General features: G+C 45.9%; 1 protein-coding gene across 2 annotated transcripts in view; it reads right to left on the bottom strand.

Moving 5' to 3' along the window:
* Positions 1–1,594: 1,594 nt before the first annotated feature.
* The window catches only part of RAB11FIP4 (RAB11 family interacting protein 4), a 52,040-nt gene continuing 26,095 nt past the window's right edge, over positions 1,595–27,539 (bottom strand). Inside the window, exons 2-13 of one of the 2 annotated variants that reach the window (XM_055003782.1) lie at positions 25,171–25,394; positions 21,958–22,149; positions 20,844–20,978; positions 19,638–19,673; positions 18,369–18,468; positions 17,890–17,993; positions 16,726–16,866; positions 14,607–14,688; positions 12,707–12,844; positions 10,891–11,049; positions 9,656–9,799; positions 1,595–5,885 (exon numbers count right to left, since the gene is read on the bottom strand). In XM_055003782.1, the coding sequence (XP_054859757.1) occupies positions 5,769–5,885; positions 9,656–9,799; positions 10,891–11,049; positions 12,707–12,844; positions 14,607–14,688; positions 16,726–16,866; positions 17,890–17,993; positions 18,369–18,468; positions 19,638–19,673; positions 20,844–20,978; positions 21,958–22,149; positions 25,171–25,313 (1,491 nt within the window). In that variant the 5' untranslated portion in view covers positions 25,314–25,394 and the 3' untranslated portion in view covers positions 1,595–5,768. The remainder of the gene's footprint in view (positions 5,886–9,655; positions 9,800–10,890; positions 11,050–12,706; positions 12,845–14,606; positions 14,689–16,725; positions 16,867–17,889; positions 17,994–18,368; positions 18,469–19,637; positions 19,674–20,843; positions 20,979–21,957; positions 22,150–25,170; positions 25,395–27,539) is intronic. The other variant, XM_055003783.1, reaches the window with a different exon arrangement.

The raw sequence follows: 27,539 nt of genomic DNA, 5'->3' as shown, positions 1-27,539 counted from the left end.
GCCAACAAAGGACAGGTACGTCCACCCAACCCTTTCCGGGTGCACTAAAGGCACTGCGAGATCCATCACAGAAGGTGGGGGCTTCAAGCAACTGAATTGGCCACTGGTAGAACTCCCCACAACTGCATGCAGCCACAGTCACAAAGACATTGGCACATTACCCATAAAGGGCCTATTTAAAGATTGCCTTTAATCTTAGTTCTTGGGTTTAAGACTTCAGGAAGTCATCGTCCACTTCCTTGCAGCGAATAAAATATCGGAACCCTAACTGGAGCCGTCCTGAACACAGGCAGTCTGAACGGTATTGCAATTTTTCCAGCAGTAATGTCTTTTTAGAACAGCTTCTGTGCTCCTCAAGTCAGAACAAATTTCTCTCGTCTCCCTCTCACGGCTGCATCTCCTGCCCCTAGAAAAGGCAAGCAGTTTTTCCTCTCTCCTACCCATCAACACCTTCCTCTTAGTCTTCTCAAATCTCAACATGCCCAGTTCTTTTAGCTTTTCAAACAAAATAAAACCCACGGAGTTAAAACCAGCAATAAATCACACTTTCAAATATTCTCCTCTTCCAGCTTCATTGACCCATGATAACAATCAATTATAACTAAAACGCCTGATAATGTGGAATGTTGGAGTGCCCATCCCATCATTCCCCCAAAGACAGGTTATGGGTTTGGTTAGACCATGTTAGTTACACAAAGGAAAGCCAAGGTGAACAAACACTACTACAGTTAGACTACTCTTTAATGGTCCATGAACATTATCATAGTAAAAGAGCATGGTTCAAGACTGCAACCGCTTCGAATCATAGAATTGGAAGGGACCTCCAAGGCCATCTAGTCCAACCCCACTGTTTGTTCAGTGGGATGGATAATGTGTGAACACCTTTCGTTCTTCCCAAGAACATGAAAAGGTATTCAGTAGTGGTTCCAGTTCATGCTTTCAATTTTGCAAATGCCTTTAACATGCACTGGAGGTGTGTTTGTGTGTGTAGGGCAGGGGGACGTTATGCTAGGTTTCTTTAAAAAGAACATTATTGTTATGTGACTGTTGAGTTCATCAGTGTCAAATGCAAGGGTAATTTTAAAGAATGTGGGCAGTTCAAAGTAGCAGATAGCATCAAGTATAATGTGTTTTGCATCTGCTACTCATCTAATAGACTTGCTGCTACTTTACGCACATCACTAAAAATGCATCCTTTATCTCCCCTTCGATGTTGCATTGAGTGTTGCTTATTTCTCAACTAAAGTAGGTTAAATGTTCTCACCCCTCTATTCCTATGCTATTTCAGTCCTCAATTTTGCCTGTAGCCTTGCTTCTGTATCTCTCCATTCTGATCATATACCACCTTCCTATTTTTCCTCTCTGCTTGCAACTTTTTTTGTCCATATTCATTTCAGGCTCATGTTCGTGATGCGTTCTCTTTCTCCCCCCTAACGTATCTTTGTGTGCTCTTTCTTCGGGTTGGATCCAGACTAAACCGTCCGCTCACGCGAGGCACTTCTGTCAGTGGACCAGGATGTCCTTGCCTCCCCCAACCCCCTTGCAGCCCACCCATCTCCCCCAAATGCTTCTCCTGGGGGACAAAGGCCTTCCAGAACAGCATGAGGCAAACCAGGAGGTCTGCAGCGGAAAGAGGGGGGTGGGCGGAAATTAACCCATTCCGCCTGAAAACTTCCTCTGCATTTAACCCTTTATGCTCTGCTCTGTTTCTTTCTTCTTTTTAAAGCCTACATGTTTTACTTATTTTTTAAAAGTTGCTATGTTTTTAAATTCCTAACAACGACCCTGTTCAGTCAGATCAATGGTCAACTGAAGCAGAATCACAGCAAAAGCACAGAGGTATATAGCCTCTGAGCATGACGTTTCCACTGCATTATCATGACTAATAGCAAATGATGAATTTATATTTTATGTTTTGTCCAGTCCTCTAGACCCATTTGTTTGGTGCCTTCCTGCTCCTCTTCCCTTCTCATGCACACGTTCTCTCTCTCTCTCTCTCTCTCTCTCTCTAATCCATTTCAGATTGTGGACCTGTGAGGCAGGGAATTATTTTTCTAAACAATACAGTGTCTAGCAATGATAGCATTTTGACAATCAAATATGGTAATACCTAGACCTTTTCCTACCCATCCACCTCCCAGCCTTGTTCTGGGACAAATTTAACAAAATCTATAAATGCAAACCGAGTGGTAGTGTAGCTATCTCCAGAACCCAAAATAAAGAAAGCAGCTCTAGTAAGCTCTGGCTAAAATATATATCGAGTCAGTTACCAGTACATGAAACTAGTATTCTGCGTCATCTAACCATATAGTGAAAATTGTACCACTCCCCTACCCCCTCAGTTCAGGTTTGGAAGCATGGTAAAGATATTGGTAGGCTGTAACACAGGCCAGGTCTACACAAACAACAGAGATCAGGAAATTGTTTACAGACTGTACAACTTCAACGCACAAGTGAGCATGTTACTGCTCCACGGGAATGATCAAACACGCACAACACCAGCAGGTCTAGAATTGAAGGCTTAGGCCAGACCTTGCTCGCCTGCCACGGTTTGTGAGGAGCGTCCAGTTGTAGGTGGCTGTGTGTGCTTACCCCACACATCCACATCTACTTGCAAGTGCTACATTCCAGAAACAGTTTCATCACCATAGCTACTGTTTGTGTAGAACTCAAATGGTTACCTGGGCACCACAATAATTTGCCGCCTAATAAATGACCATCTTACCTTTGGACAGGAAACTTTTATGGAATGGGTTTCTCCTGTCCTGCCCATAACACATGGCTCCAAGAAGGGGAAGAGAAGGGCAAGCAAACGATTGGCAGAAGAAACCACTCCTCCGCCAGCAGGTTTCTTCCAAATGGTCCACAGCTGGAAAATATACACTGGTTTAGGAGGCGAGATGCCACAAGAAGCAACATGCACACATACCACACAGGCTTCTGTTCATTTGAACTTCCATTACTACCAACTCAGGAACCAGGATGGGACCAACAGGACAGGCAGCAAGTACCATCCTGAACTGAAATTAATACAGATGTAGTTTTCATGTAAAGAATTTTAATTGGCGATTTTAATCCACTGAAATTACCACATTTTATAATTTTTTTAAACTACTTGTTCTGGCCAACCCAGATATTCAAATTATGCACCTCTTTGCTTGCTGCCCCACTGAACATTCGGTCTTCTTTGCTCCTAAGCCACCAGCCATCTTGTTTTCCAGATCGTGGCGTCGGAAGGCTTTGTTATGCATGCATCCAGTGGCAGGAGTCGTATACGAAAAGCAGAAATGGCTAAATAACTTTGGGGTGTCACATTAAGACAGAAAAAGCTACTCCCGGGATGATTTCTAGGAATGCATCCGAAAGGTAGACAAGGAAGGTGGACAGAGCTAATCAAGACACCAAAGCCCTATTATATCATCTAATTAATCAAAAAGTCTGGCCTCAACCTTGAGCACTCTACACAGACAGCCAACACACTCCCAAACTTTTCTTAACAAGAGATAAGAATAAGGCTTCACATGTGCTCAGTAAACACTTTGAACATAAGGAATCTCTACAACCAGAGAAGCAAGTCCTAACTAACTAGATGCATTTGAAGAAAGGAAAATCTCTCAAGGAGCTTATTCTCATCTCTTCTCCAAATAAACAGAAGGCAACCTGCTTTGGACGAGACAGCCTAGAGCAGAAAGGGTGTGTTCATTTGAAAGTGAAGCTCCAGACTACAGAATAATTCTAGAACAATCTTGTATGCCTGTAAGTAAGGGGAGAATGGGAACACTTGAAAAACACATTTACAGGGAAGGTTCATATATCCAATATTTTGATAGGTGAAAAATTTACAATGTAATTTTTAAAAAATAAATGTCATTTTAGTATGTAGAATAAGAGATCAAAATTATTAATACCAACATATTTAATCTTTTGATTTATTTTTGGTAGCTACAGTTCCTAGCTTTATGATTAATGATACAATTAAGTTACAGCATGTTTTAAAAACAAGGTGTGTTTTAACTTGGAACTGTAGTTGCAATCAGTTAGGTGGGGAAAATGTATAGTGCACGTTCACAGGTGCAGGGTGTCCTTAAGACTTATGGCTGCCTTAGACTTTATGCACCTTCTACATGTGAAACACTTTGGTGCAGGGAATAGCACGAAACCCACATGCAGATCACACATGTAAAGATCACATACCCACACGCATCACGCATGTCGCTAAATGTACACACGTGCAGTTATCCATACAACAGTTTAACTGCAGGCTGCATGCTATTTCCTATACAGAAGTGCTTTCCATGCAGGAAAACGAGGCATGTGTGGAATGGCCCTTAAATGAAAAAGACAAAAACTGGAATCTGTAGCAGTCAACACAGCAAGCCCCATTTCCCTATCAATTTTCCGAGAGCGTGCCTGGGTGAGGGTGTATTTCCAGTGAATGGGTTGAAAAACAAAGAAAGAAAGGGGTTAGTGTTATAAAGTGGTGGTTGAACCGCAAAAGGAACAAAACAGGAACAACAAATTATCTTTGATGGCAGAGTCAACAGTGGGCTTCTCAATAATTATGGGCGACTGCACAAGTCGGTGTGAGTGACGGCTCCTGATTTTTCTGAAGCAATCGCGCACTGACCGACTACCGAATGGTACCCATGACCTATGAATCACACACACACAACCCGAAGCCTGAGCTCTAGAGTGATCATGTTGAGTAAATTTTGTGATGTGTGAACACACACTTTACAAACTTCCAGAGAGAGGGGATTGCCACTTTTTCTTAAAGACTGTGCCTGAAAGGCTTTGTCACACATGCAAAACATCACGGAAAGGTATTGACAGGCAGTAATGTACAAAGACCTCATCCAAATACCAAATTCTGTGTTTCAAGAAGGCAGCACTGAGGCTCTACCATAAAGAGCTTTCACCCCCTAAGACCTCAGCCATTTCCCATGGAGTGCCCAAGCTTGTTGCCTGACACAGTTAAGACCCTGATCTCTGGAAGCACCTCTTTTGTGGCCAAGAACAACCATGAAGCCGAGCATATGGAGAACAAATTTTCAGTGGCAAGGCCCAGGAGAACGTGGACATATTGTGTGTGCAAGTATGCATATGTGTATCACAGACTGCCAACCATTCTAAAAGATACCTGGCTCAGTTGGTTATTAAAAGTGCTTTCTGCTGAAGCGGGGGGTGGGGGTAAAAAGATCGAAAAACTCTTTGATGTACTCTTTCCCCTTCTTTTAGAAAGAGCAGGCAGCACTGTTGTTCCTGCCATCTCCAGGAGCACAACTCTGGGCAAAAAACTAAACATGATGTAGGGAGCCTGGGCATGCAGCACATTTCTGGGATGGAGTGAGAAGGACTCGGCACTGTTTCAGGATGACGGGGAGCCTTGGCACTAAACAGTTTTCCATTGTCTTTTATCCTTGCAGCTAGAGGTAGAGTCATTTCTGTCCAGTATCTAAAGCAGTGCAAAATGCAGTCACGCGGTCATGTCATTACAATCCAGTCACAATCTCCCCCCCCCCACCCGACCCTGAACGTGGTGAAAGTGCATGAGAAACGAACAAAGCCAGCGTAGGATTCACAGACCTAGTGGACCTGACCTCATATAAACACGCCTTGTGTATCCACAGAAGTTATATAATATATATATATATGATATATATATATATATATTTATAGATTCATTTACAATAGCAGACTGATGTTTGGATCCAGCGGCATCCTAAGAGGCGCAAGTCCCTGCTGGTTTCCTTTCTGGTCCCAGGCCTTCAGTTTTTTATTTCCAAGATGGATGGATTATGGTCTAGAATGGCTAGGATGATCTTGTCCATGTATTGGCGCAATCGGTAGTTTATCTCTTCTTGCTCTTTAAGGGCTTCCATGAGCTGAAAGAAGAAGAGGCAGTCATAACACATTTGCTGCAATGTGACCCAACTGCCCCAAGTTATTCCACAAGCAGTTCCGGGGGGCCAAGAGGAGGAAGGGAGATTTCTAGGCTCCTCCTTTACCTCCCCCACGCCCAACTCACATAACTGAGGGCACTGCCTTGGCAGAGCAAGGGGCAGCACCGGGCCTCCTCTTCCAAGCACTGCCCCAACTTCCATTCCAACAAATTTGGGGTCCATTTACTTGGTCCTCTTAAACCAGCAGAAGCTCCTGAGAACCAAGCTAGCCTCCGTCTACATAGGTCTGTACTGACCATACTATCTTTGTATGTGCATCTGTGTGCGTGCATGTTTGTATGAGAAGGAGAGTCAACTGTGCTAGAGTGCTAGAGATGGTTTGACTTTTGTTGGTGCAGAGACGCATCTGCTTGCAAAAGGCACATGACTGTGACAGGTGGGGAGAGAATCAAAACTCAGTTACTTTTAAACCTCTTTTAAAATTTTAATTCTGGCTTTAATCTAAAATGGAAATCTGCTTTTAAAGCTAAGGGTACACTTGGATTATATATCACCGCACATTTCAATCAGGGCTGTGAAAAGTTTTTTTTTTTTAAATCTAGATTCTGAAAGATGTATCATTTATGAAAAATAAGCACATTTGCAAGGTGCTAGAATGGGAATTCTAATCTGGGTCAGAGTTTTTAATTCCAGAATAAAAATGGTAGCAGAGACCACCTTTGTTGGGGGTTGGGTAGAAATATACTGCTGAACGTTCTGCAATACGGTAAGCAACAGTTACTACACAGGATGCCTGAACGCTTGCAGACATCTTAAGTGTCAGTCACAAGCCCACTCTTTGCAACAGAGTGGTCACCAACAGCGCAATCCTATGGCGAGTTACTCCAGTCAAAGCCCGTTGGAGTCAATGGACTTAGACTGGAGTAAGTCTCCATAGGACTGCACTGTAAATCTTTGCGATCTGAAAGCTCAGTACTGTTTTTTTTTTAAATCATAACAAAATATTTATTCTTATACAGACCTTATACAGGTCTTCTCTAGCCTCCTTTTAAAAATGTTTATTTAAATTTTTCAATATAGAACACAAATAAAACTAGATTTCCAACAGTCATTCAGCGAACTAGTGAAAGCCCAGTACTGCTGAAGATGAAATGGTTCAGGTCAGGACAGAGGACGCCTGCAGAAGTCCTCTGTGCACAGAAGCTAAACAGGATAAACGAGGGATAAAGGAGAGGGAAGCATTCCTAAGACAAGGATGTAGCCAGTTCAGAAGGAGGGCACAACTTCATTAAACCGGCAACACGGGAGTGGCCCTGGGGCAGGTATCTGAAGAAGCAAGCGGTGGCTCACGAAAGCTCACACCCTACCACAGACTGTGTTGGTCTTATAGGTGCTACTGGACTCTTGCCTTTTTCTACGGCTGTAGGCTGACACAGCTACCCCTCTTGAAACACTGCAATATATTTAAACCCAGTATTCGTGAATAAACTCAAAAAATCTTAAGCTAATCATTTACCACTCCGCTCTGTCAATGTCCTACTACAATGTACCTTTAGAGACTGTGGATGTTCATAAGCCTTAGAAACCTTCTGAATCTTCGGCTCTGGCTCCCTGTCCCCATGCCATAGCTCCTTTCTATAAGCTCCCTAAATATTAAATTACATTCTCACTTGAATAACACAACGGAAACATAATTCTTTTCTCAGCTTTTGATTTTGCTCGTATCCAGCCTCCTGGGAGATGCAGGCATTACCCCAAGTATCTGCATGACACAGAAACATCAGAATAGGGACGGGAGATAGAGTGTAGGCAAGCATGGGACCAGCAGCCAATTCCCGGTGTATCAGCCTATGCCTGCTAGAAATCTTTACATACATCAGTGCAGGGGCAGGGTGGGAGGCAAATACAGACATGGAGAGCCACGCACACCGCCCGTCCGCCCGTAGGGAAAGAAGGAAGAGCAAGTGGCTGCCGGTGGGCTGTTTGGGCAGCTGGCTCGCTCGCTCGCAGTGGCAGCAGCTCGTAGGCGGTCGAGGCCATTGCTCCCTGGCTTGCAATGAGGGCTCCTCACTCAGGCAGCCAGCTCACTCACCACGTTGGCTGCTGATGGGTAGCTCAGGCAGCGAGGGCTGCTGGGGGCGAGGGCTGCTGGCTCACTAGCAGCGGTTGCTCACCCACCCCACGGGGGGGGGGGTGAGTGCCATCCCTCATTTGGGGCTGGAGTGGCCCTGGTGCAGGGGGGCAGTCTGGTGGCCTTAATGGCAAATCCACCTCTACATCAGTGGACTTGAAGGACTCTGGTTAAAGACAGTAAAGCAGTCTATCCATGCCACACATTAGCTCGCCTCTCCATCAATGAGTCCAGCACATTCAAGCACAGGAATGTACAAAAGCAGGAATCAGTTGCAGAGGCACAGCTGCAGAACAAGCTTGGAATCTCAGCCCCATATGAGCCCCAACACGGCTGAGTTTATTCTGCCCTAGTCTACCCAGCAATGGGCAATGGGAAGCTATGAACCCTGGGTGTGAGACAACCATTGGGCCATCTATCCCAGTGCTATTTACAGGGCCTGGCACCAGCCCTCAGGCAGAGGGCTTTCCTAGCCTTACGACTCAATCTCTTATGACTGGGTATGCCACCGAGGAACACTCTCCATCCCAATAGGACAAGGAGAAAATGGTGGATGGACAGCATTTGCTCTCAATATGCCCCCCCCCCGCTGTATGGCTGTGTACTTTTTAGAGCTTGTAGTCAGCAAGAAGAAGAACTGCATTTGAGCATCAGTACACAAACGATGAATGAAGAAAGCACATGCAGCCCAAAGTATGTCTCAGCCAAAATCAGGCCATGGATCTAGACCAGGGGACCATAACATGGCTTCGACAGGCTCCACAGCACCCACTGACATTTTCCCAGCACCTATCAAGTGTCTTTAGATAGTGGGAGGGGCCAGGTGGGGCTTTCACCAGACAGGGCCACTGGAGATGCAAGTGGCTGTGCAGGTTTTTAAGAAGCTGCATTTGGCAGCAGCTACCACCACGGCACAAGGATCTTCCTTGTGTCATCGAAGATAAGCTGTGTATATGTAAGAAAATATTTTTGAACCATGTGTTAATTTTAAAAGGCATTATGTTAATCAGAACTTCTGCCTGAAATACTGAAGACTCTGACATTTTGTGGTTGGTGCTCTCTCCCGTGGCAGCCACTTTATGATTGGCTCCACCTCCTGTGGTGGCCATTTTGGATCCTGGGATCAGGCCCTCTGATCAAGAGGCTTGCGCCTTCAGCACAATGCAAAGTGGGTCCCAATCCACAAGTTTCCCACATGCACATCTCCATCAGTTCCAACGTGGGTCAGAAGCAGGTTAGAAAAGATGCCATTTTCCCTTCCCTCCACTTCACTGGGGCAAGGAGTTTGGAGGAAAAGAAAAGCAGCAGCATGCCCACGCTTCCCGAATATCCTAGGCTGGATGTAAAGAGCAGCAGCAGCCACAGGAACTGCAGCCAGCACTGATATACAGGAGAGCCTTACACTGTGGCCACACTTGATCACATGTTCAAATCTTGGACTGCACAAAGCAACCTTGCCAGGGTTAAAACTGGATTTCATAATGCCACCCGAGTTTAGGGCGATTTGATCGCTACAGGTTTCCCAGGTGGTCTACGGAGAAACGTTACTCCGTTTTTGGATTGCTTCACTGTGTGCTTGCAATACACGTCAGCTGGAACGGGAGGCAGCCAGCCGTCTTACCTCGTCTCTGGAGGCAGAGTCAATTTCGGCTGCCAGGGACTGGGCTTTCGTCTGCGTGGCAAAGAGATTCTTGGCTTCATAAAGACTAAGACTAAGGATCTGCCCGTTGAGGTCGTCATTCTGGTCGCGAAGTTTCTGATTTTCCTGTTAAGAGGAGAAGGAACTTGAGGAAGGAGGTCATTTCACGTTACACTGAAGAGGGGACAGTTCAGCCAGCAGACGTGGGGGTGCTGCAGGGTATCAGATGTTTTCGCTAATACTATACAGAGCACTTGCCTGATTCTGTGCAAATTGCACAATAGCGCTTACGCAACAGACTGAAGTTATTCCTTCGGGGGGGGGGGAAATGGCCACTGGTCACCTTTTCCCATTTGAAGAGTCTCTGCTGCCAACTCTGGAAGAGGCACAGGTAACTCTTCCACCAACTAGATTTTCTGCCACCAGACGCCCCAAGGGCCGTGTGCGTGTGTAATTCTGTCTACTCCTTTGCTAGAAGATGGCAAAAATATGGTGACGTTGGCAATGGATCTGTCCATTTCCCCCTCTCCTTAACTGAAACTGAAAGGGAGACTACAGTTAAAGAAAGTCGTATCAGTTTCATATCATTCCTCCCCTTGTGTCCTGCCACCCACAACCAACCTCCCTTTCCAGGTTTGGGGCTTCACAGGCAGTTAAGGGCCGTCACAATATACCATCCGTCTAGTCTCTAATGGCCGAGCTGAGAGCCCTGGCCCAAATCCCCACAGGGCCCCCTCGCCCCGCCTCTCAGGGACCTTACCGGCAGGCAGCCCGCTCCCAATATCCACCACCCCTCACCCAGCTACTGCCCAGGGCTATTCCACCAGCTCTCATCGGCTGTTCCCTGGGAGAAGCAGAGGTGGAACTAGTCTTGTTCATCACACCCTCATCAAAAGAAGTGCAGTCAGGACGCCTGCTGCGTCTTTTATATTTTAAAAATGAACTTCAAGTATTTTCCTCTCAACTTCTGCAGTCCTTCTGCACTCTCCATCCTTGCAATGGAGCTTGTGTATGCCCATTTGTGCCTTGTTTAAAATCTACAACATGCACTATTTGAAAGCCTTTTAGCAAGCTAAATGAGACCACCCCCTCCCTAATCTAAACCTCTGTGGGAAGGTCATTACAGATCCTTTGACCTTCTCTCCTATGGCCTCTTGCAGACATTTATGAAGATTTCTGACTCTCTCTCTCCCCTCCCAGTCCCAACCACACCTCACCTGCTTTAGGCGTTTAATTTCATGCTCCATTTCCACTTCTCTTGCCTTTGCATTGAATTCACTCAAGCTAGAGGAAGAGCTTCGCCCACGACCAGGCCGCTCACATTCAAGTTTGTACAGCTGCAGGTGCTCCAACTCCTTTCGCAAATCTTCAATAAGCTGCATGAAATCCAGAGGGGAAAATCAGGTCCAAGGGAGCCGGGCTATTACTCACCCTTCCCAAAACCTCTCCTTGATTCTGCCTCCATTCCCAAAGCTACCCTAGCAAGAGAATGGGGTGACAGCAGCAGAGAGGGCGCATGCATAAAGCGTCTATGCCTTTATGCGTATTAATGGGAGGAATGCAATGTGCCAAGAAATATGGGGAGCGTAGCTCTCAGAGCGCTACTAGGTGTTAAGACCTCCCTGCCCCACAAGGGGATTCCTAATGGGGTCAAGAGTCAAAAAACTCCAGAGCTGGAAAGTGAACCCTCATGTCCAGAGCAGCAATGCCACCACTAGCCTCTTTGGCCCACCTTCAGAGACCAAGAGGCAGATCTCGGCTCCTGCCAGGCAGTACATGCAAGAGAAGGTCAGCCTTGCAGGGTGGGACACTTCGCAGACTGAGGTCCCCCAAAACAATTACTGGAGTAGCTGTGGCAAACTGGCCAAGGTGCTGGATCCAGATTGAAGTGTGACAAACCCAAATAATTCCACAAAGATATGATGAAGGAAGTTTATTAAAAGAAGTACAAGAGATAACAAATTATAATTGTGTGCAAAACAGGAGAAGAAAACAATAACTATTTCATATACTAGCACTGTAAAGTCTTTTAGTCCTAAGCCAGATGTTAGCTTTCAGCTAGAGCACAAGAGTTCAGAGTCCAAAGTTCAGACAACAAAAACAAAACTGTGTATGGCTACAGACTTCCACCAGGAACCGGATGTTACCAGGAGCAGGGATGTAACTAGAGTGAGGGTTTAAGGCCACCTGCCCACAGTGTGGCCTGACCAGCTTGACCAACCAGTGAAAGGCTCGACCGCTGCTGCCGCCACCATCGGCACGTCCACACAAGTGGGAGCAACTCACTCTACTCTCAGAGCGCGACGCAGTCCTGGGAGGGAATGCTGAGTGGGAAACGACTCCCTTCCGGGCTCTGCCCCGGAATCTCTTCTGGTGTGAACCTGTGGCTAGTCCAACCCGGTCTCATCTACCTGGGAACCTGCAGCGTCATCCTGTCTGAACTTGCCCAGAGGAAAAGGCTTCCGTTGCTTTAACCAGGCTGAAGACCTTGAACCAATGTTTGAATAGGACAAGAAACAGACTCGGCACAGTCAGTTTCTTGACGCTAAAAACGAAAGGGACGCGTAGGCCTTGGAACCAGAGGCAGCCACGGACAGGAGCCCCCCCCCCCCCGCCCCCAGCAGCTGATTCCCCTTGACAAAGTTAAGCTGGCAAGGAAGAGCTGGTGGCAGACTGGGATACTTGGGACTCCGTCGAGAAAGGGACGCCTGGCCTCTCTGCCTGCTCAGATTCTGGGCCAATGCTCTTCGCCGTTTACTGGTGGTCCCGCTGATCTCTCTCCTGCAGCCAAAATTTCTAGGAACGCATTTCACAAGCTACTGCTTATTTTAATAAGGCAAAGTCAACACCAGCCAGCCAGCAGATGCACCTAATAACCTTTGAAAATAAAAATTTAAAAATCCATCTTAATATCCCTTTGGAGCAGGAGCTATTTTTTAAGCTTTTAACCCAATCATTTTCTTTTAGTCCTATTCAAAGTGCTAATTTCTTGGGGAAACAAAACAAGCTGCCTGGACCCCCACCGTGACCCACCTCCTGAGTCGCCTCCCTCTCCTTGTTAAATTCCAGCCTGTTCCTTCGGAGTTTGTCCATCAATCTTTTATACAAATCCATCTCATCTTTGAGCCGCAGACTGGTGTCTTCTAATCTGTCGGACATCCGTTGCCTTTCCTGAGCACAGTGAAAAGCATATTACAAGCGGCCTCTGATTTCGAGTCAAGATCCATGACCCCAGCCTCCTGCAACTGCGGCACTTCACAGGGGACTGACGCAGAAGGGGCGTCTCTGAGCGCTCTCCCAGATTTTTTTTTTAAAAAAACTTTAATCTACGTTTGGAATCACCCCCAACATCAACCAATAACATTCGATAATAATAATAATATTCGATTTATATACCGCCCTTCAGGACAGCTTAATGCGCACTCAGAGTGGTTTACAAAGTGTTATTATTACCCCACAACAATCACCCTGTGAGGTGAGTGGGGCTGAGAGAGCTCTAGAGAACTCTGACTCGCCCAAGGTCACCCAGCTGGCTTTGTGGAGGAGTGGGGAATCAAACCCGGCTCTCCAGATTAGAGTCCCGTGCTCTTAACCACTACACCAAACTGGCTCCAAGGTAGGGTAATCTGCCTAAATGGGAACTCCTGAGAAGATGAGGAGTTTTGTATCCGGAAAAGAATGGAGCCTGATCTTATGCATATTTATTTGACAACTAGTTCAGCAGAATTTGTTGAAATTTGATTTCATGGAGAGAACTGGATCCCTCAATTCCTGTACAAAAGGTGGAAGAACCTGCAACCTAACTAATGCACTGTGCTTCCAGAGACAGTGTCTGAGGAAACAGAACTGTAGTCACCTGTGAGCCGTGCACTCAGGATTCCAATCCGTCTGCTAAACTGCAGGCAGCCCATGCAACCTAGCTGGGTAGGAATGGGAGGCACGGATGCCACAGGACCAAGGCAGCAAGGGTAGCTCCAAGCTTCCTCTAGGCATTACCTGTAATGCTTCTTGCTGATAGGGTTGCCAGCTGCCTAGAGATAACAAATGTCCTGTCCTTTTAACAGAGGATTAATGGGATGTTATTGACCTCCGTGCCATGAACAGCTTCATCTGCCAGTTTGCACATGCTCACCCTATGGACAGGACGTTGTTCTCCAGGCCTATTGGCAACGTGCTTTCCTCTACTATTGCTGCTCAGAGCTTCAAATGTGTTTCCTGACTGTGACCAACATTCGTACCCTTTCGTTCCAAAAAGCAACAGGCTCAACCAGAGAGAGGCTTGCACTACCTTAAACTGATGATTAAAGCAGTATATTTATTACTGCATAAAAGCGTCTTTGTATTTCTTACTTTGGTTCGACAGTTACGACAACCCATCCCAGAGAATATTCTTTCAAACGACAGAATATTAGGAACAGTGTTACTGGAGTGAGTCGCTTTGGCTGGCACTGCACAGTAAGGACTTGTTGGCACTGAGGAAGACGGTTACGGAAACACAGCAGGCACTTTTTATACGATACTAAATCGCAACTTGTGATCAGTTTCTGAGGCTCTGCCTTTCTCTTCAGGATTTGAGTTTCCAGGGGGGTCATGGTGGTTCTGGTTCCTCCTTTTCTTCAACCACATGTCTGCAGCCTGAATAACAGCTTTTTAACCTGCCCCCCAGACTAACGACTGCATGTTCTAAAAGCTTCCTTTCTCAGCCTCATAGATCCAATAAATGGGGTCATCTTCTCTGTTTCCTGCCACACGGAATGAACGCAGCTATGTTTAACTACAGAGATTTTCGTGTATTTCTTAAACCTGCATTTTGATCGCACAAGTGACAGTCAGTTCTGTCGAACTCATCTGCACCAAGCAAAGCCCACTGAGCTCACTTTACTCAGCTTGGGTACAAGAGTGGCACGTGGCAAAAATTCAGGGGCTCTGTTACCTCATCCAACTTCTCAGTTTGCGATTTCAGTCGTAGGACTGTAGTTGTGAGCTCACAATTTTCTTCTTCAAGCTGTTGAACCCTGAAGTTGAAGGAGAACAGTGAAACGATTGCACATTAATAGTTACACTGGTACACAGGCAATACATGAAAATTAAGCATCACCTAAAGAGAAGAGAATGTTTCAAAACATTCAATATATAAAATCAGGGCAGGTTTTATAAAAAATAATTTCTTCCTTTGCCAAAGGAAGACAACCAAGACACTCAGATCCAATTCTTGTGTGTGTGTGTGTGCCGAGACCGTTTCTGACCCGGAGGAGCTTTGCGTGGCAATGGTGCTTCGATATCAGCAACTTATTACTGCATCACTTCAAGACCCGCTCAAGGATCTCTTGTCAATCACTTGTTAGAACCGGAGCCATAACCATGGCTCTGCATACGTTGCTGTTCTGCTAGAGTACCGAAGAAGATTCGGGTGTTGCCAATGTCATGTGATTAGTGTCAGACTAGGTTCAAATCCCAACTAAACCATGAAGCTCAAGAGGTGGCCTAGGGCCAGTCACTTCCTCTCAACCTAACCTACACTACAGGGTAATTGTGAGAGTGGAATGGGGGTGGGGGAGAAGAGAGAACCACATACACAGCTCTGAGCTCCTTCGAGGAAGGCGAGGGTTTTTTTAAAAAAAATATGTATTAGGTTCAGAGCTCAGCTTCTGGAGATTCTCAGTTTTTATTTTAAAAAGCAAGCAAGTTTCTCACCCTTATGGTTACAAAGATATGCTTGGACAGATGTTGGGAATCCTGCTGAAATCTCAAGACTTGGATCAAGAGGAGAATTTCCACCCACAGAAAATGACTTTCTTGCCTCCCCTCCTCACAGCAGCTCCAAATGCTCCCCCCAAATACTGTTCCTGAGGGACAAGAGATCCCCTGAAACAGCGTGACGGGGAAATTCTGGTGAAGAGGGAGGTGAGAAAGTTACACTTTGTGGGCGACATCCTTCTGCCCATGGGAGCACTCCAGCGGATTCAAGTCCATGGCCAGGAGTAATGGGGGCTAAATAAAATCCGCCCTGCTTAGTTAGGGTTTTGCAGCCCTGCACTGCTGTTTGCCTCATCCCCAGTTCACACCATGCAACAAATGTGCAAAATCGCTCAAGCTGCATAATTCAGAGAGGCTGCAGCATTCAACTTTTCTTAGCCAAGGACCTGGATTGCCTGGGCGCACAACTTTTTAAAATACAGAATTCACATAGCCCTGACCCCAGTACCGGCTATGACAGGCTCAATTCTATACTTACATTTTCCACTCATTCATATGATTGCATCATATATAAACAATGGGTTGGATCCAACAATCCAGGCATGCATGGATCACAGATCTTTCCCGTGACCCAGGTGGAACAGCAGCCACACGGAAGGGAGGCGGTAGTGGAGAGAGGGCCGAACTGCCTTCCCCTCCCTTATTATTATTTTATCTGAGTAAACATGTATATGCCACCACAAGGCAGCTCATAAAATAAAAACAAGTATAAACCCATAAAATCAAGCCATACAGAATCCAAGTAATACAAACCCCAGCATAACCAAGAGACGAGAACTCCCTTTGAGCAGTCCTGCTCTGACAGGAGAGGCAAAAACCAGGCTGCTTACCTGTAACTGTTGTTTTTCAAGTGGTTGTCTGTGTTTTCACACTAAAGGACTTTAAGCCTGCATAGAGCAGCCATTTAGAAACATCTAGCACTCGCCTTTGGGCATGAACAAATGCCGCCTTGGACGACGCCTGCTCTGTGGGAGAGGCCATGCCTTCCCACTCAGTTGCCTATTGACCCTCTCGGGGAGGGGGGGGCAGTGATTTGGAGAGCCTTTTTCCCTCTGCTAGTTATTCTTATCCTCTGGGTGATGCACAGAGACCATGAAGTAGAAAAGTAGACTGCCAGTTCCGTATCTGTATAGCAATAGTGAGGGACCGTATGATATCTTTCTTTACATTACTGCATGGACAAGCGTGTAACTGTGTCTAAAGTGGGCCTTAACTTGTTGCAGTAAAGCAACTTTAAAAAAAAACCCTGTAGCCTCTTGGAGCGTGGCATGGCTGACGAAAGCCATGATCAGTACCTTGTGTTGAGCAGTTCAATTTCAGTGCTCTTCTCTTTTTCATACTTGCTGTATGCTTCTCTGTGCCTCTTTATCTCTTCCTCCAGAGTCTGCTCAGCTGATGCTTCTTGGTCTTTCAACAGTTCTTCTAATTCATGAACTCTAGGAAAGAGATTGCGCATTTACCCACCAGCTCAACATGCCCACTTGCAAGTAGCACCCTCCTGCTTTCCATTCCTTTTAGCATCTACTGGATTTGGCAACTGCCAACCAAAACTCAAAGTGGCTCGTTTCTTGAATATACGGCCTGTGAGATGCTGCCTCCATTTGCTGACATCTCAAGAAATTTAGTTTACTGCAAGGAGAACTGAATTCAGTGACACACAAGGTAACTTGCTTCTCACTGAGCCCTCACAACAATTTTAAGATGCGCTCTCACAATGACCCCACCCAATTCCACAAGGATAAACTGATTTTTTAAAAACACCCTATTGCATAATACAGATTGAGTTTCTTGGAAGAAGTGAGGATTGTTCACTGAAAAAGTGTGGCCCAGCTGGACGCCCCTCTCAGCCCCTTCCAACTGATGTATATATTACCTTGCAGAGGAACGGCAGGTCTGCTTTTGCCTAAGCCCCAGGGCTGATCTAGTGAGCTCGGGAGATCTGGCTTTCAAGCACCCAAAGAAGCAGTGGCCCCACCACACCAAGTCCACATCTGGTAATCAAAAGGCTTCGCCTCCCTAGGCCTAACCCTTGTCCTTCTTCAACTCCCATTCCAACTCATTTCCATTCTCTCCATTCCCACACCTGCCTGGCCTTCAGGGCAGAAAAGAGAGTCTTTCATTCTTGTGATAATTAATGCTCAGCAGTATTTAGACACCCAATCACCATGGAAGCTTTTCATGCCCTTAACCAGCAAAGGCATCACAGCTGCTACCCCAAGAACTATTCCAGGTTTAAGGCACACCAGGCAATACCTCTCAGACCAGAGGAACTAACTGTCAACATATCCTTCTCGCCCGCTGTAAAATCACAGCTCCAACAAATATTTAAGAACTATTGTCTGGCTTCCAAAGAAGACAGGCAAAAATGTTAGCAATGGAGCCTTAGTTCTTTTGAGTGTCTCGTAACACTCAAACTTTGGAGAGGATGAAAGGCAACAGTAGGCAGTGTGCTCAGTTACCTGTGAACCAGCTGTGTGTTCTCCTGTTTCAATTTGCTCTTCAGGTCACCGTTTGTCATGCTATCATTTTCCAGTTCTGTCACTTTTTTCTCTAAATAAGTCACCTGCAAAAGAAAGAGGACGCAAGTTGCTTCTCTACAGGAGTTGTGGAATATGCAGAACTGGGGGCAGGTCACAGGCACCAGCCTATTCATCTAAAAATTGTGTCAAAATGCTCTTTCCTCACCCCGAACCTACAATTGCTCACTGAGCAGTTTCCAGGCACGCTGCACTCCGAGTACCTTGCAGGGGAGATGGTCTCTCTCTCGCTCTCTCTCGCTCTCTCACACACACACACACACACACACACACACACACACACACACACACACACACTCGCCCGCCCGCCCGCCCGCCCGCCCGGTGCAAAACTGTCTTTGGTGTAGCAGCCTGTCTCCTGAGCTTTTATTCACAGTGATGCCAGGAAGCCCCGGGCTCACCTTTTCCGTGATATCGTTGTCACACGAGTCTATGCTGTCTCTGAACAAGTCCTCTGTGCTGCCGTTGCTGCTGCTGAAGTTACTGTTGTGGAAGAGTTGTCTGCCAGGAGGACAAGAAGAAAACCTGCGGTAAAGGAACTCACACAGGAACACACACACACACACACACACAGCTTCCTGACCCGGAATCAGACCACTGATCTACGGAGGACTGTACGGTCCGCTCTGATCGGCAGCATCTTTCCAGAGCCCCGAGCAGAGTTCTTTTGCCTCACCTCCCACCAGATCCTTTTTGGCTGGGGTTGCTGGAGACTGACCCTGGGGTGGACCTTCTGCATGCAAAGCTGAGCCACAGCCCCTCCCCTCAAGGGAGGGGGCCTCCCTCATAGAAAACCTCCAGGCACATATTAATAGTGGCTACTTTAAGCTAGACGTTAAATTTTGCTGCTCTTTTCCAATACACTGTAAGAGATAATAAAGCCACGATCACCAGCTCCAAAGCAAGTATGGTTCTTCCCCCCCCCCCCCTTTCACAAAGAAGGACGTTTCTGCACAACTGTTAGTTTCCAAGGGTGCAGGAGCATTTCCCTACATAATTCAGAACTGGAAGAGTGGACCAGGTGGGACTCTGCTCATGCTCTGGTGCACTATTATTCGTGCCTCCATCATGCAGGTCTCTGCTCCCAACATCTTCCTTCAGACAGTGGTTTTTATTTCTTTAATAAAGACCCCCCCCTCCATGATTTTGCACCCATCTAATTAAGAAAAAAACTTCCAACAAGGCAGGTTGATGGCTGAGGCATCAGAGCCAAAGTCTGTTCCATTTTTGCTCTGGAAGAGAAAGGAACTGCGGAGGCTTTAATGGGATGGCGGCCCTAATGTTCATGGGGAAAGACCCAAAGACAGGAGGCTTGAGGATTTCCCACGCAGTCATCTCAAAGAGCAGTCCTGGGGCCTAACGGCAGCTTTTATCTCGGCATACAGGGAATGATAAGCAGCCAAGGTAACAAGGGGGGAGGCTTTCCCCCAGTGGCTGGATCAAGTAATAAGAAAAGTCTGTTGGATTTGATCCCAGTGTAGTGGGAATCATATTGGAGGCCCAGAAATTTCCTTAGCTAGATGGATTTCCTTCTGGCACAATTTAGATACTGCTCAAAACCCACTCAGCCCCTCCTCCTTTTGCATTCAATCCATTTTTTTAATGGCAGGCAATTGCATGAATGTGCTGTTATTTAAGACAGTCCCAGGCACTGCAGTAATGTTTCTTACCTTCCGAAAGCTGTGCTAGATATTTTTCTGTTTGGGCTAGGAAAAAACAAACAAAAATGCTGTGAAGTGATCTGCAGTTTCTTCTCGACAGCTGTGCAAGACAACAGAACCTCAAAACCCACTAAGCAGCAGTAACAATTCACCTGTATTGATTTCAAAGAGAGAATGATGGCTGCCGCAACAGTAAGCACACAGCAACACTGAAATTCCCACCCCACCCCCAGCAAAGATAATGCAGATCTTTAGGGGGAATCTGGTGCTCAAACAGAACAAAATATAATCTAGCACATTTTTGTTCTGTCCTTCCTCCATGGAGCTCTGAGTCGCATACGTGTTTGTCAGTTCTCTATGTTATGCCCACACCTTGAGGGGCTGGGGTGGAGAGGCCACCCAATTCTTGACCTAGAATGGGGAGGGGGGGTTTCAGCCCTGGTCTCCTTAGTACTAGTGAGACACCTTCACTATGATACCACAGTGACTCCCAGAATCCTGCAGAGGTCAGGAAAGCTCCCACGCCCCTGGCTTCCTGCAGCGATGCAGAACTGCATTATTCAGAAGGGCTCTTTGCACAGGTAAGGAGGACTGAGCTGTAAGGAAGAGAGGTGTGTTGCTGAAGGAATAAGAGAGCCAGTTTGGGGTAGTGATTAAGAGCGGCAGGACTCTAATCCGGAGAGCCGGGTTTGATTCCCCACTCTGCTTGCAGCCAGCTGGGTGACCTTGGGTCAGTCACAGCTCTCTCAGCCCACTCACCTCACAGGGTGATTGTTGTGGGGATAATAATAAGGAGGAGGCCCCAGACAGGCTGGCGGTGCTGGGAGGGGGAGGGTCAGTCAGAGGTGGGGCGAAGCCTGGGGGATGGATATCCCTCCAAGAAAGCCCTATAAATTGGTTCCCAGCTGGGTAACTGGTGTGGAGAGAGCTGGGGAGTTGATGAGTGGATGGTGAAAGAGAGAGGAGGAGAGGAAGCACTAAGAAGCAGCAGAGAGGGCGGGAAACCTGCCCAGTGGATGGAGAGCGGCTGCTGTAACCCCCCCCTCCTCCCCCCATTTCTGAGGCACACCCAGGGCTGGGACTCATGTGCAGGGTGAGCCCCCGCCAGGCCCCAACACCCACAATGCAGAGCCTGACAAAGCCTCCCCCCTTCTTGCGAACTGTAGCATGGGCCCCCTTGCTAAAAGGCGTCACCCAGGCTCCTGTGTTTCTTACCTGTTTGCTTTCAGGTTTTTCAGCCTGGCTTCCAAGTCGTTGAGCAGGTTGATTTTTTTGCAGCACTGAGTGCAATAGACGTCCAGCAATTCACTATTGTAGATGTGCCTCATTTTCCTTGGGGTCTGGCCAGCACTGTTGGCAGAAAGGAAGGAGGTGAGACCCAGATCCCCTGTACGCTCGCTGTGTGTCAGGTTCGGAGCTTGCTGTTCACAAATGAAAATTCCGGGGCTCATTCTGGCACCAGGCTTAGTCCCAGGAAAGGGGTGGGTTTTTTTTTTAAAAAAAAGAACCATCTTGCAATATTGAAGCGAAAATTGTCCTGAGTTCCCTCAGTGGCAGATTGCCCCAGCTTTGAGAGTGGTGCTTTTCGAAGGGCAGCCTTGCAACCACAGTTCTCCTCTTCTCTGGACCGCAAGGGGCCGGCCCCAAGCGTCTGAGGTCAACACAGAGCCTGTCCAGTCCACACACATTCCAAGGGGCTGGTGGTGTACAAGTCCAGCCACTGCCCATCACTACCCAGTGACCGTGCACGGATCAGACACAGGGAAGCAGGAAGAACAGCTCCTGGTTAATCAGTATTACTCCAGGGCAGCGTTTTGTATTTTGTCAAGGCTGAGCACAGGATGTCTTCTGCTATCTGTATCAGGCTGAACCTCACTCGTAGCGCAGTCCTAAGCAGAGTTACACTCTTCTAAGCCCAGTGACTTCAATGTGCTTAGAAGGGTGTAGCTCCACTTAGGATTGCACTGCCCAACTCCGCTCATTTTAACAGAATATGCTTGTCACCATTTTATCTTGGAAGACAGCAACAACAGCACCATCGCCATCTTTGGAATAAATGTATGCTGTTTTTCTTAAAAAGAGCAAACACAGAAGAGAAGGACTTTGCAGGCCAACCAGGAGGGCTCTTTTTAAAAATAAATTGCCGTGTGGACAACATGATGTGCCACATTCCATCATCAGCTTAAGGTTGGGGAAAGAGAACTGCAGGAAAAAAAGACGAGTTTAGACTGATGACAAATCAAGCAATTCCCAAAAGATACTGCAATAAACTTCATAGGAATTTCCTTCCCAAACTTCAAGAAAAAGAAACAGAATGCAAATAAGGAACCTGGAAGAAACGGACGAGCCAAGATCAGAGTAAGCGTTTGTTCTGCTTTCATCGTCTGGGCATGGGCTGCTGGGGGTGAAGTCCACATCATCTCCTTCTCCGTAATCCTCAAACTGCTCTTCGTTACTAATCAAGGAAGCAGTGGAATAGGTGGAAAGGTCAGATGCTGCGGAAGGGTTCAGAGGACTTAACCTGAAGAAAAGGAGCATCACAGCGTTTACAAGGGAGCGCCTTTAACAGGGCCTCTGCTGCCTGAAGGCCAGAAAGCGGGACCCAGCGCCACCACTCTGGAGAACCGGGAACAAGTGGGGCAGAGCAGCAGTTCAATAGCTCACTTCACTGGGAAATCCAATGCTTGGCCCTAATAAAACACCACCACATCCTCCTCCTTCCGGTCCATGTCCACATCTTATTTCTGCAGAGAAGACATCGTCCTCTTGCTTTAAAAAATGGGGCAGGGGGACGATGACACACTAATTCCTGAATGAAGTGGATTGTTTGGATCCATTTCAATCTCGTTTCAAACCTGGTTATGGGACTGGTTGCCCTGGTGGATGACCTCCACTGGGAGACGGACACGTGGAGAGCAATCTGACTAATTCTCCAGGACTGCCTTGAGGCAGTTTTTGATACCAGCAATGATGGCATCTTTCTGGACTGCCCTCTGGGGTTGGGACTGGGAGGCAGTGTTCTGCAGCAGTTTCAGTCCTACCTTGAAGACAGTTTTCAGAGTGTGATGCTGAGGGACAGCTGCCCTGCCCCCTGGCCCCCAGGTTCCACAGTGAGGCTGTGGAAACTCTGAACAGGAGGCTGGGAGCAGTTTCGTGATGGACGAGGGCTAAGACACTAACAAAACAGAGGTGCTGTTGGTGGGGGAAGGTCTGACCCAGGAAGCAGGAGAACTCCTGTTCTAGGTGGGATTGCCCCCCCACCCCAGGAGCGGGAGTGCTGCTGCTGGACCTGAGCCGCCTGTTGAATAAGCTGGAGGCGCAGGCGGCCAGGGGAGCCTTTCACCGGCTTTGGGTGGCGAGCCAGCTGCAGTCCTTCCTGGGCATGGAAGATCTTGCCGCTGCTGTGCATGCTCTGGCGACATCAAGATGACAGCAGTGTACTCTACGCAGGGCAGCCCTTGAAGATTGTCTGGAAGCCACAGTTGGCACAGAATGCTGCGTCCAGAATGCTGACTAGATTGTGCTGTAGGGACCACATCCCTTCAGCCTTGTTCCATCTACATGGGCACCCTGTTCGTTTCTGAGCCCAATGTGAGGTGCTGGAATTGACGTTTAAAGCCCTCTACTGCCCTAGGACCAGCATGCCTTATGGACTGTCTTCTCCTACGCGAACCTACCTGATCACTGTGACCATCTTTGGGGGCACTGCTTTGGGTGCCCCCCCAGCCGTCTGGGGCGAGGTGGGTGGCAAGCTGAGAAAAGGCCCTTCTCAGTCATGGAGCCCAAACTCTGGAACTCACCCCCCCCCCAGGGAGACAGTCTCCCTTCCTCGCGGTCTTCTGCCAGCACATGAGGACGTTGGTGTATCAATACCCGCTACTGGCTTTCCTCCCTTACTGTGTTGTTATGCTTGTTTGATTTTTTTTTACTGAATTGTTTACTTTACATAAACTGTATTTTATATGCTGGTTTTAGGCTGAACTTTTTTGATATTTGCCACCTTCAGGATCCTACTGGGGTGGAAGGGTGGCACCTAAAAGTGGGAGGGAGGGAAGGAAGGAAGGAAGGACAGATTTATTACAATCAAAGAACCAGCCAAGTTAAATACAGATAAAAGACGGTTTTTAAACATTTAAAATGAATTAATACATAAAAGACAAGACAATGATAAAGGAGCTATATATATATATATATGAATTAGTGAAACTGAGTTTTATATATATATATATATATATATATATATATATATATATAGATAGATAGATAGATAGATAGATATAGATATATATATAGATATATATATAGATATATATATATATATAGATATATATAAAAATAATAAAACTCACTCACTTCACTAATTCACTTCCCAGCATTTAACATTTCCTTAGTCAAGCAATTCCGCTTTCTGAGTGCTGGCAGTGTATATTTTCTGAATACACAAAATTTTGCAACCGCATAAGATACAGTTTTCTGGCTATCTTCTAAGAGATATATCTGAAGAGTTTCGCAGGGCGAAAGTCAATATAATATTGTGATGGTTTAAATCTGGAAAGCCGGGGGGGTAATTATTTGTAGTTTTTCTTCTTGATGGAATTTGCAGTGGAAAAGTATATGTGTAATAGACTCAACCACTTTATTTAACCAGGGACAACAGCGCTGCTGCAAAGGCAGGTGAGAGAATCTCCCCTATAGAACTGCAGAGGGAAATGCGACGAATTGCGCTCTCGAAAGAGCCCATCCACATCTCTCGTTCGCGATATCTGAAAGATATGGGGATACGGTATAGATCAGTCCTTTTTTAAAGCTCTTGTAACTTAGAGGGAGTATTGCCTCATCATTTGGGGACTCTATGTCAATCTTTGAGTGATTAGAGTTTTTGCTTTGTTGAGTCCCATGTCAAACAGGGCTTCTGGGTCCAGGCCTCTCAATTTAATTTTATCAGCTATCTTTGAGGACCATATAGGATAAGGGTCGGAAGCTAACAGCAAGGGAATTAAACCCTTCGGTTCAAGATGAATTCTTAGCCAGTAATAAATTAAATGTTCCCATATTTTCAATTTGACTTTGGGCAAACCAGTTTCTTGTCTAAGAATAACGTTAGAGGTACATCTAGGTGCGTTAAATAGAGATCTAAGAAATTTAGATTGGGCCGTTTCAAGGATCTTAACATTGGTGGTTAGTTGGATGGATGGATGGATGGATGGAAGTGGTTACTTAGTTTTTATGTAAAACAGGATAAAGATCTAGGGAAACTACTGAAGAGGAGACATGGAAGGGAAAGAAATTAATCCCTTGTGCAATACTAACAAGGAATTACTGCCAGATTATAAAATGATGGTATTTCGCACCATGGAGATTTTAAAAATACATACATCAACACTAATCCAGCTTGTGGGTGATACGGAGGTGCTAAAGCTGATCTAAGATACATCTGGCAGTTTTGACACAGATCCAGATATTTTTGCAATTAGTACTTATTTTGAAGAAATAAGGAAAAAAGAAATCTCTGAAACAGTCCTAACGTGTAGCTTTTACTCACTTTTCTCCAGGGAGAAAGAGACCTCCCAGTACACCATCCTTTTCCTCACTCCTACACACATCAGACGCCTCGGAGCTGTGGGCGCTCTCAATGGCGCTGTCCATATCAGACTCATGATGGACTTCCTGCTGAGCGAGGGTCATGTTGTCTTCATCAGGAAAGAGATCCGATTCGTTGTACACACCTTCGCTGTCCAAATAGCTAGCGTCTTGGATTTCAGCACCCTGGGGAAGAGAAATCAGAAAGCATTCACGCTTGCTGCAAAGTAGGAGCACTTGAAGGTGACGGGGTGTGTGCGCGCATGTGCATGTGCACGCCTAAGGACTCAAGTCCTCTTTTTAAATTAAAGACTAAATCAACTTGTCTTTTGGTAGGTTTTGGTGAACTGAACTGGGCTGGTCTACAAGAAGTCCCAAAGGCCAAAAACCATTCCTTGCTGGGACTTCAAGACTGGGGTTACAGTAGGATAAAAATAAACATCTCCCCCTTTTCTAACACTGGAAGAAATATACTATGGGATTACTCTCATGCAAAAGGACAGAACCTACCCAGCATTGAAGAAAAATAAGGAAATGATAGAGTTCCAAGTAAAGGAACATCTACAGCAAAATAGAACAGGAGCCATGGGCCACCAACGTGTGTTCACCTGTACCAAGCTAAACAGATTAGTTCATAGTTGCAGTTTCTTCATGCTCTGCAAAGCAAAAAGTTCCCTTTCGACCTAGGGATTTTCCTTTTACAGCTTCAGTCTCATAAGATGAATGGCAGTATTCCTAGTTTCAAAATGTACTGTAAAAACTACAAGAAATGCAGTTTATTATCTATACCCTCTTGCTGGGTTCAGAAAGATTAACAAAATGAATAGTGGGAGTTTGGCATTAGAAATACTAAAGGAAGCAAAACTGGATGGAGGGAGAGAGGAAGAGAAGATAAAGAATTTGTATTCTGGTATTAAGGTCTTACTTAAAGTTTTCTGTCCAACAGCGTTCCAAGCATTTAAAGGAAATATTCAACTCTGCTATTGATTTCTCTTTCAGAAGTATTTACTCAACAACTTTGAATGACAGGCTACAGATTTTAAAGCCAATGGAGCCCCGCCCCCACCCCACTATTGCTCCAGCCAGTAAAGTCCTAGCAACTACTAGGATCTTTCAACTGTAGCTGTTCCTGTGCTATCAGACTATTAGACAAGCAAAAGTGTGCAAAGTCTGAGCTGTTAAACTCAGCAGAATTCCTTGTTATATTTTAGGCTTCTCAGTGTTGCAAACCTCTGTGCAGATAAGATAAATAAGCCTGTGCCAGTCAGAAATCAGCTGATTGCCAATACAATTTAGAAGCAGATTAGGCAAACGTTTAGAGCTACGTGTTAACCTTAAAATCTGGCCAAATGAAGTGTCTTGATGATGCTGTACTTATCACATGCAGAAATATGTTTGGTATGAACAAATAGAAGCTGTCAAAAGCAGCCAATTTTACGTACTTTACTAGTAAAGCAAGTAAAAGGGCACTTATGGCATGAAGACTGAGATCTGGATGAAGAGTTTTCAAATACTGCACGGATTTTCAAAATAGGCATATAAATTTCTTTTCAAGTTTGTAAAGATTAACAAAGTTAGCTAGGAAATAAAATATACAACAGAAAGAAAGATCTTTTGATAAATAATGTCAGGCCTCTTTCACCTGGTGAACTTTCCTTCGGGCTTTCTGCATACTCAGCCCACGAGGATCGGGTCCACTTTACTCATCAGTTCTAGCTCCATACTGCTTAGATCCTTTAAATCTACATTTTGAGGCAGTTGAGCCAAAGTGGTTTCTGTTTTTTATTTCTGCACTAGAAAAATGCCCAGTTTCGGCTGCTGGCTTTGAGGACATGTCACTTTTGTTAGCTGATTGCCGAGATCAGTTTAGTTTTGTTAGCTGACTGGCTGAGGAAATGACAGTTTCTTTAGTTGATTGGGTAAGGACAGGTCAGTTTCCTCCACTGATCGCTGAAGGAACTAACAAGATCTTTCTGGTCTTTTTAAATTGATCTAACATTGAATATTTTTTTTTAAAAAAGCCAAAAAGTACAGGAAGTACATGTGAAACTGTAAAAAATCAACTGGAATTCGGGGCTCTCTACAGAGTTTTTGTGTTACCTGTATTGCAGTGTTTCCCCCTGGCGGTTGCAAGGTTTTTTCAAGGCACCAAGGTTGTACGGTTGCAATTTAATTTTTTTTTTTTAATCAGGAAAAAAATAGGATTGGTTGCTGTTCAACCAATCAGGATGCAGGCGAATAAAGGGGAGGGTGAAAGACAGGGCCAGGGCAAGGCCTCACACCGAAGAAGGCATTCTGCACTTTAAAAAAGCCTTGCTTTGACTTTGCTGG

Source organism: Eublepharis macularius, chromosome 19 (assembly GCF_028583425.1).
Source record: "Eublepharis macularius isolate TG4126 chromosome 19, MPM_Emac_v1.0, whole genome shotgun sequence".
In the NCBI taxonomy this organism is placed as follows: domain Eukaryota; kingdom Metazoa; phylum Chordata; class Lepidosauria; order Squamata; family Eublepharidae; genus Eublepharis; species Eublepharis macularius.
This window is presented reverse-complemented; position numbering and strand designations above follow the sequence as displayed.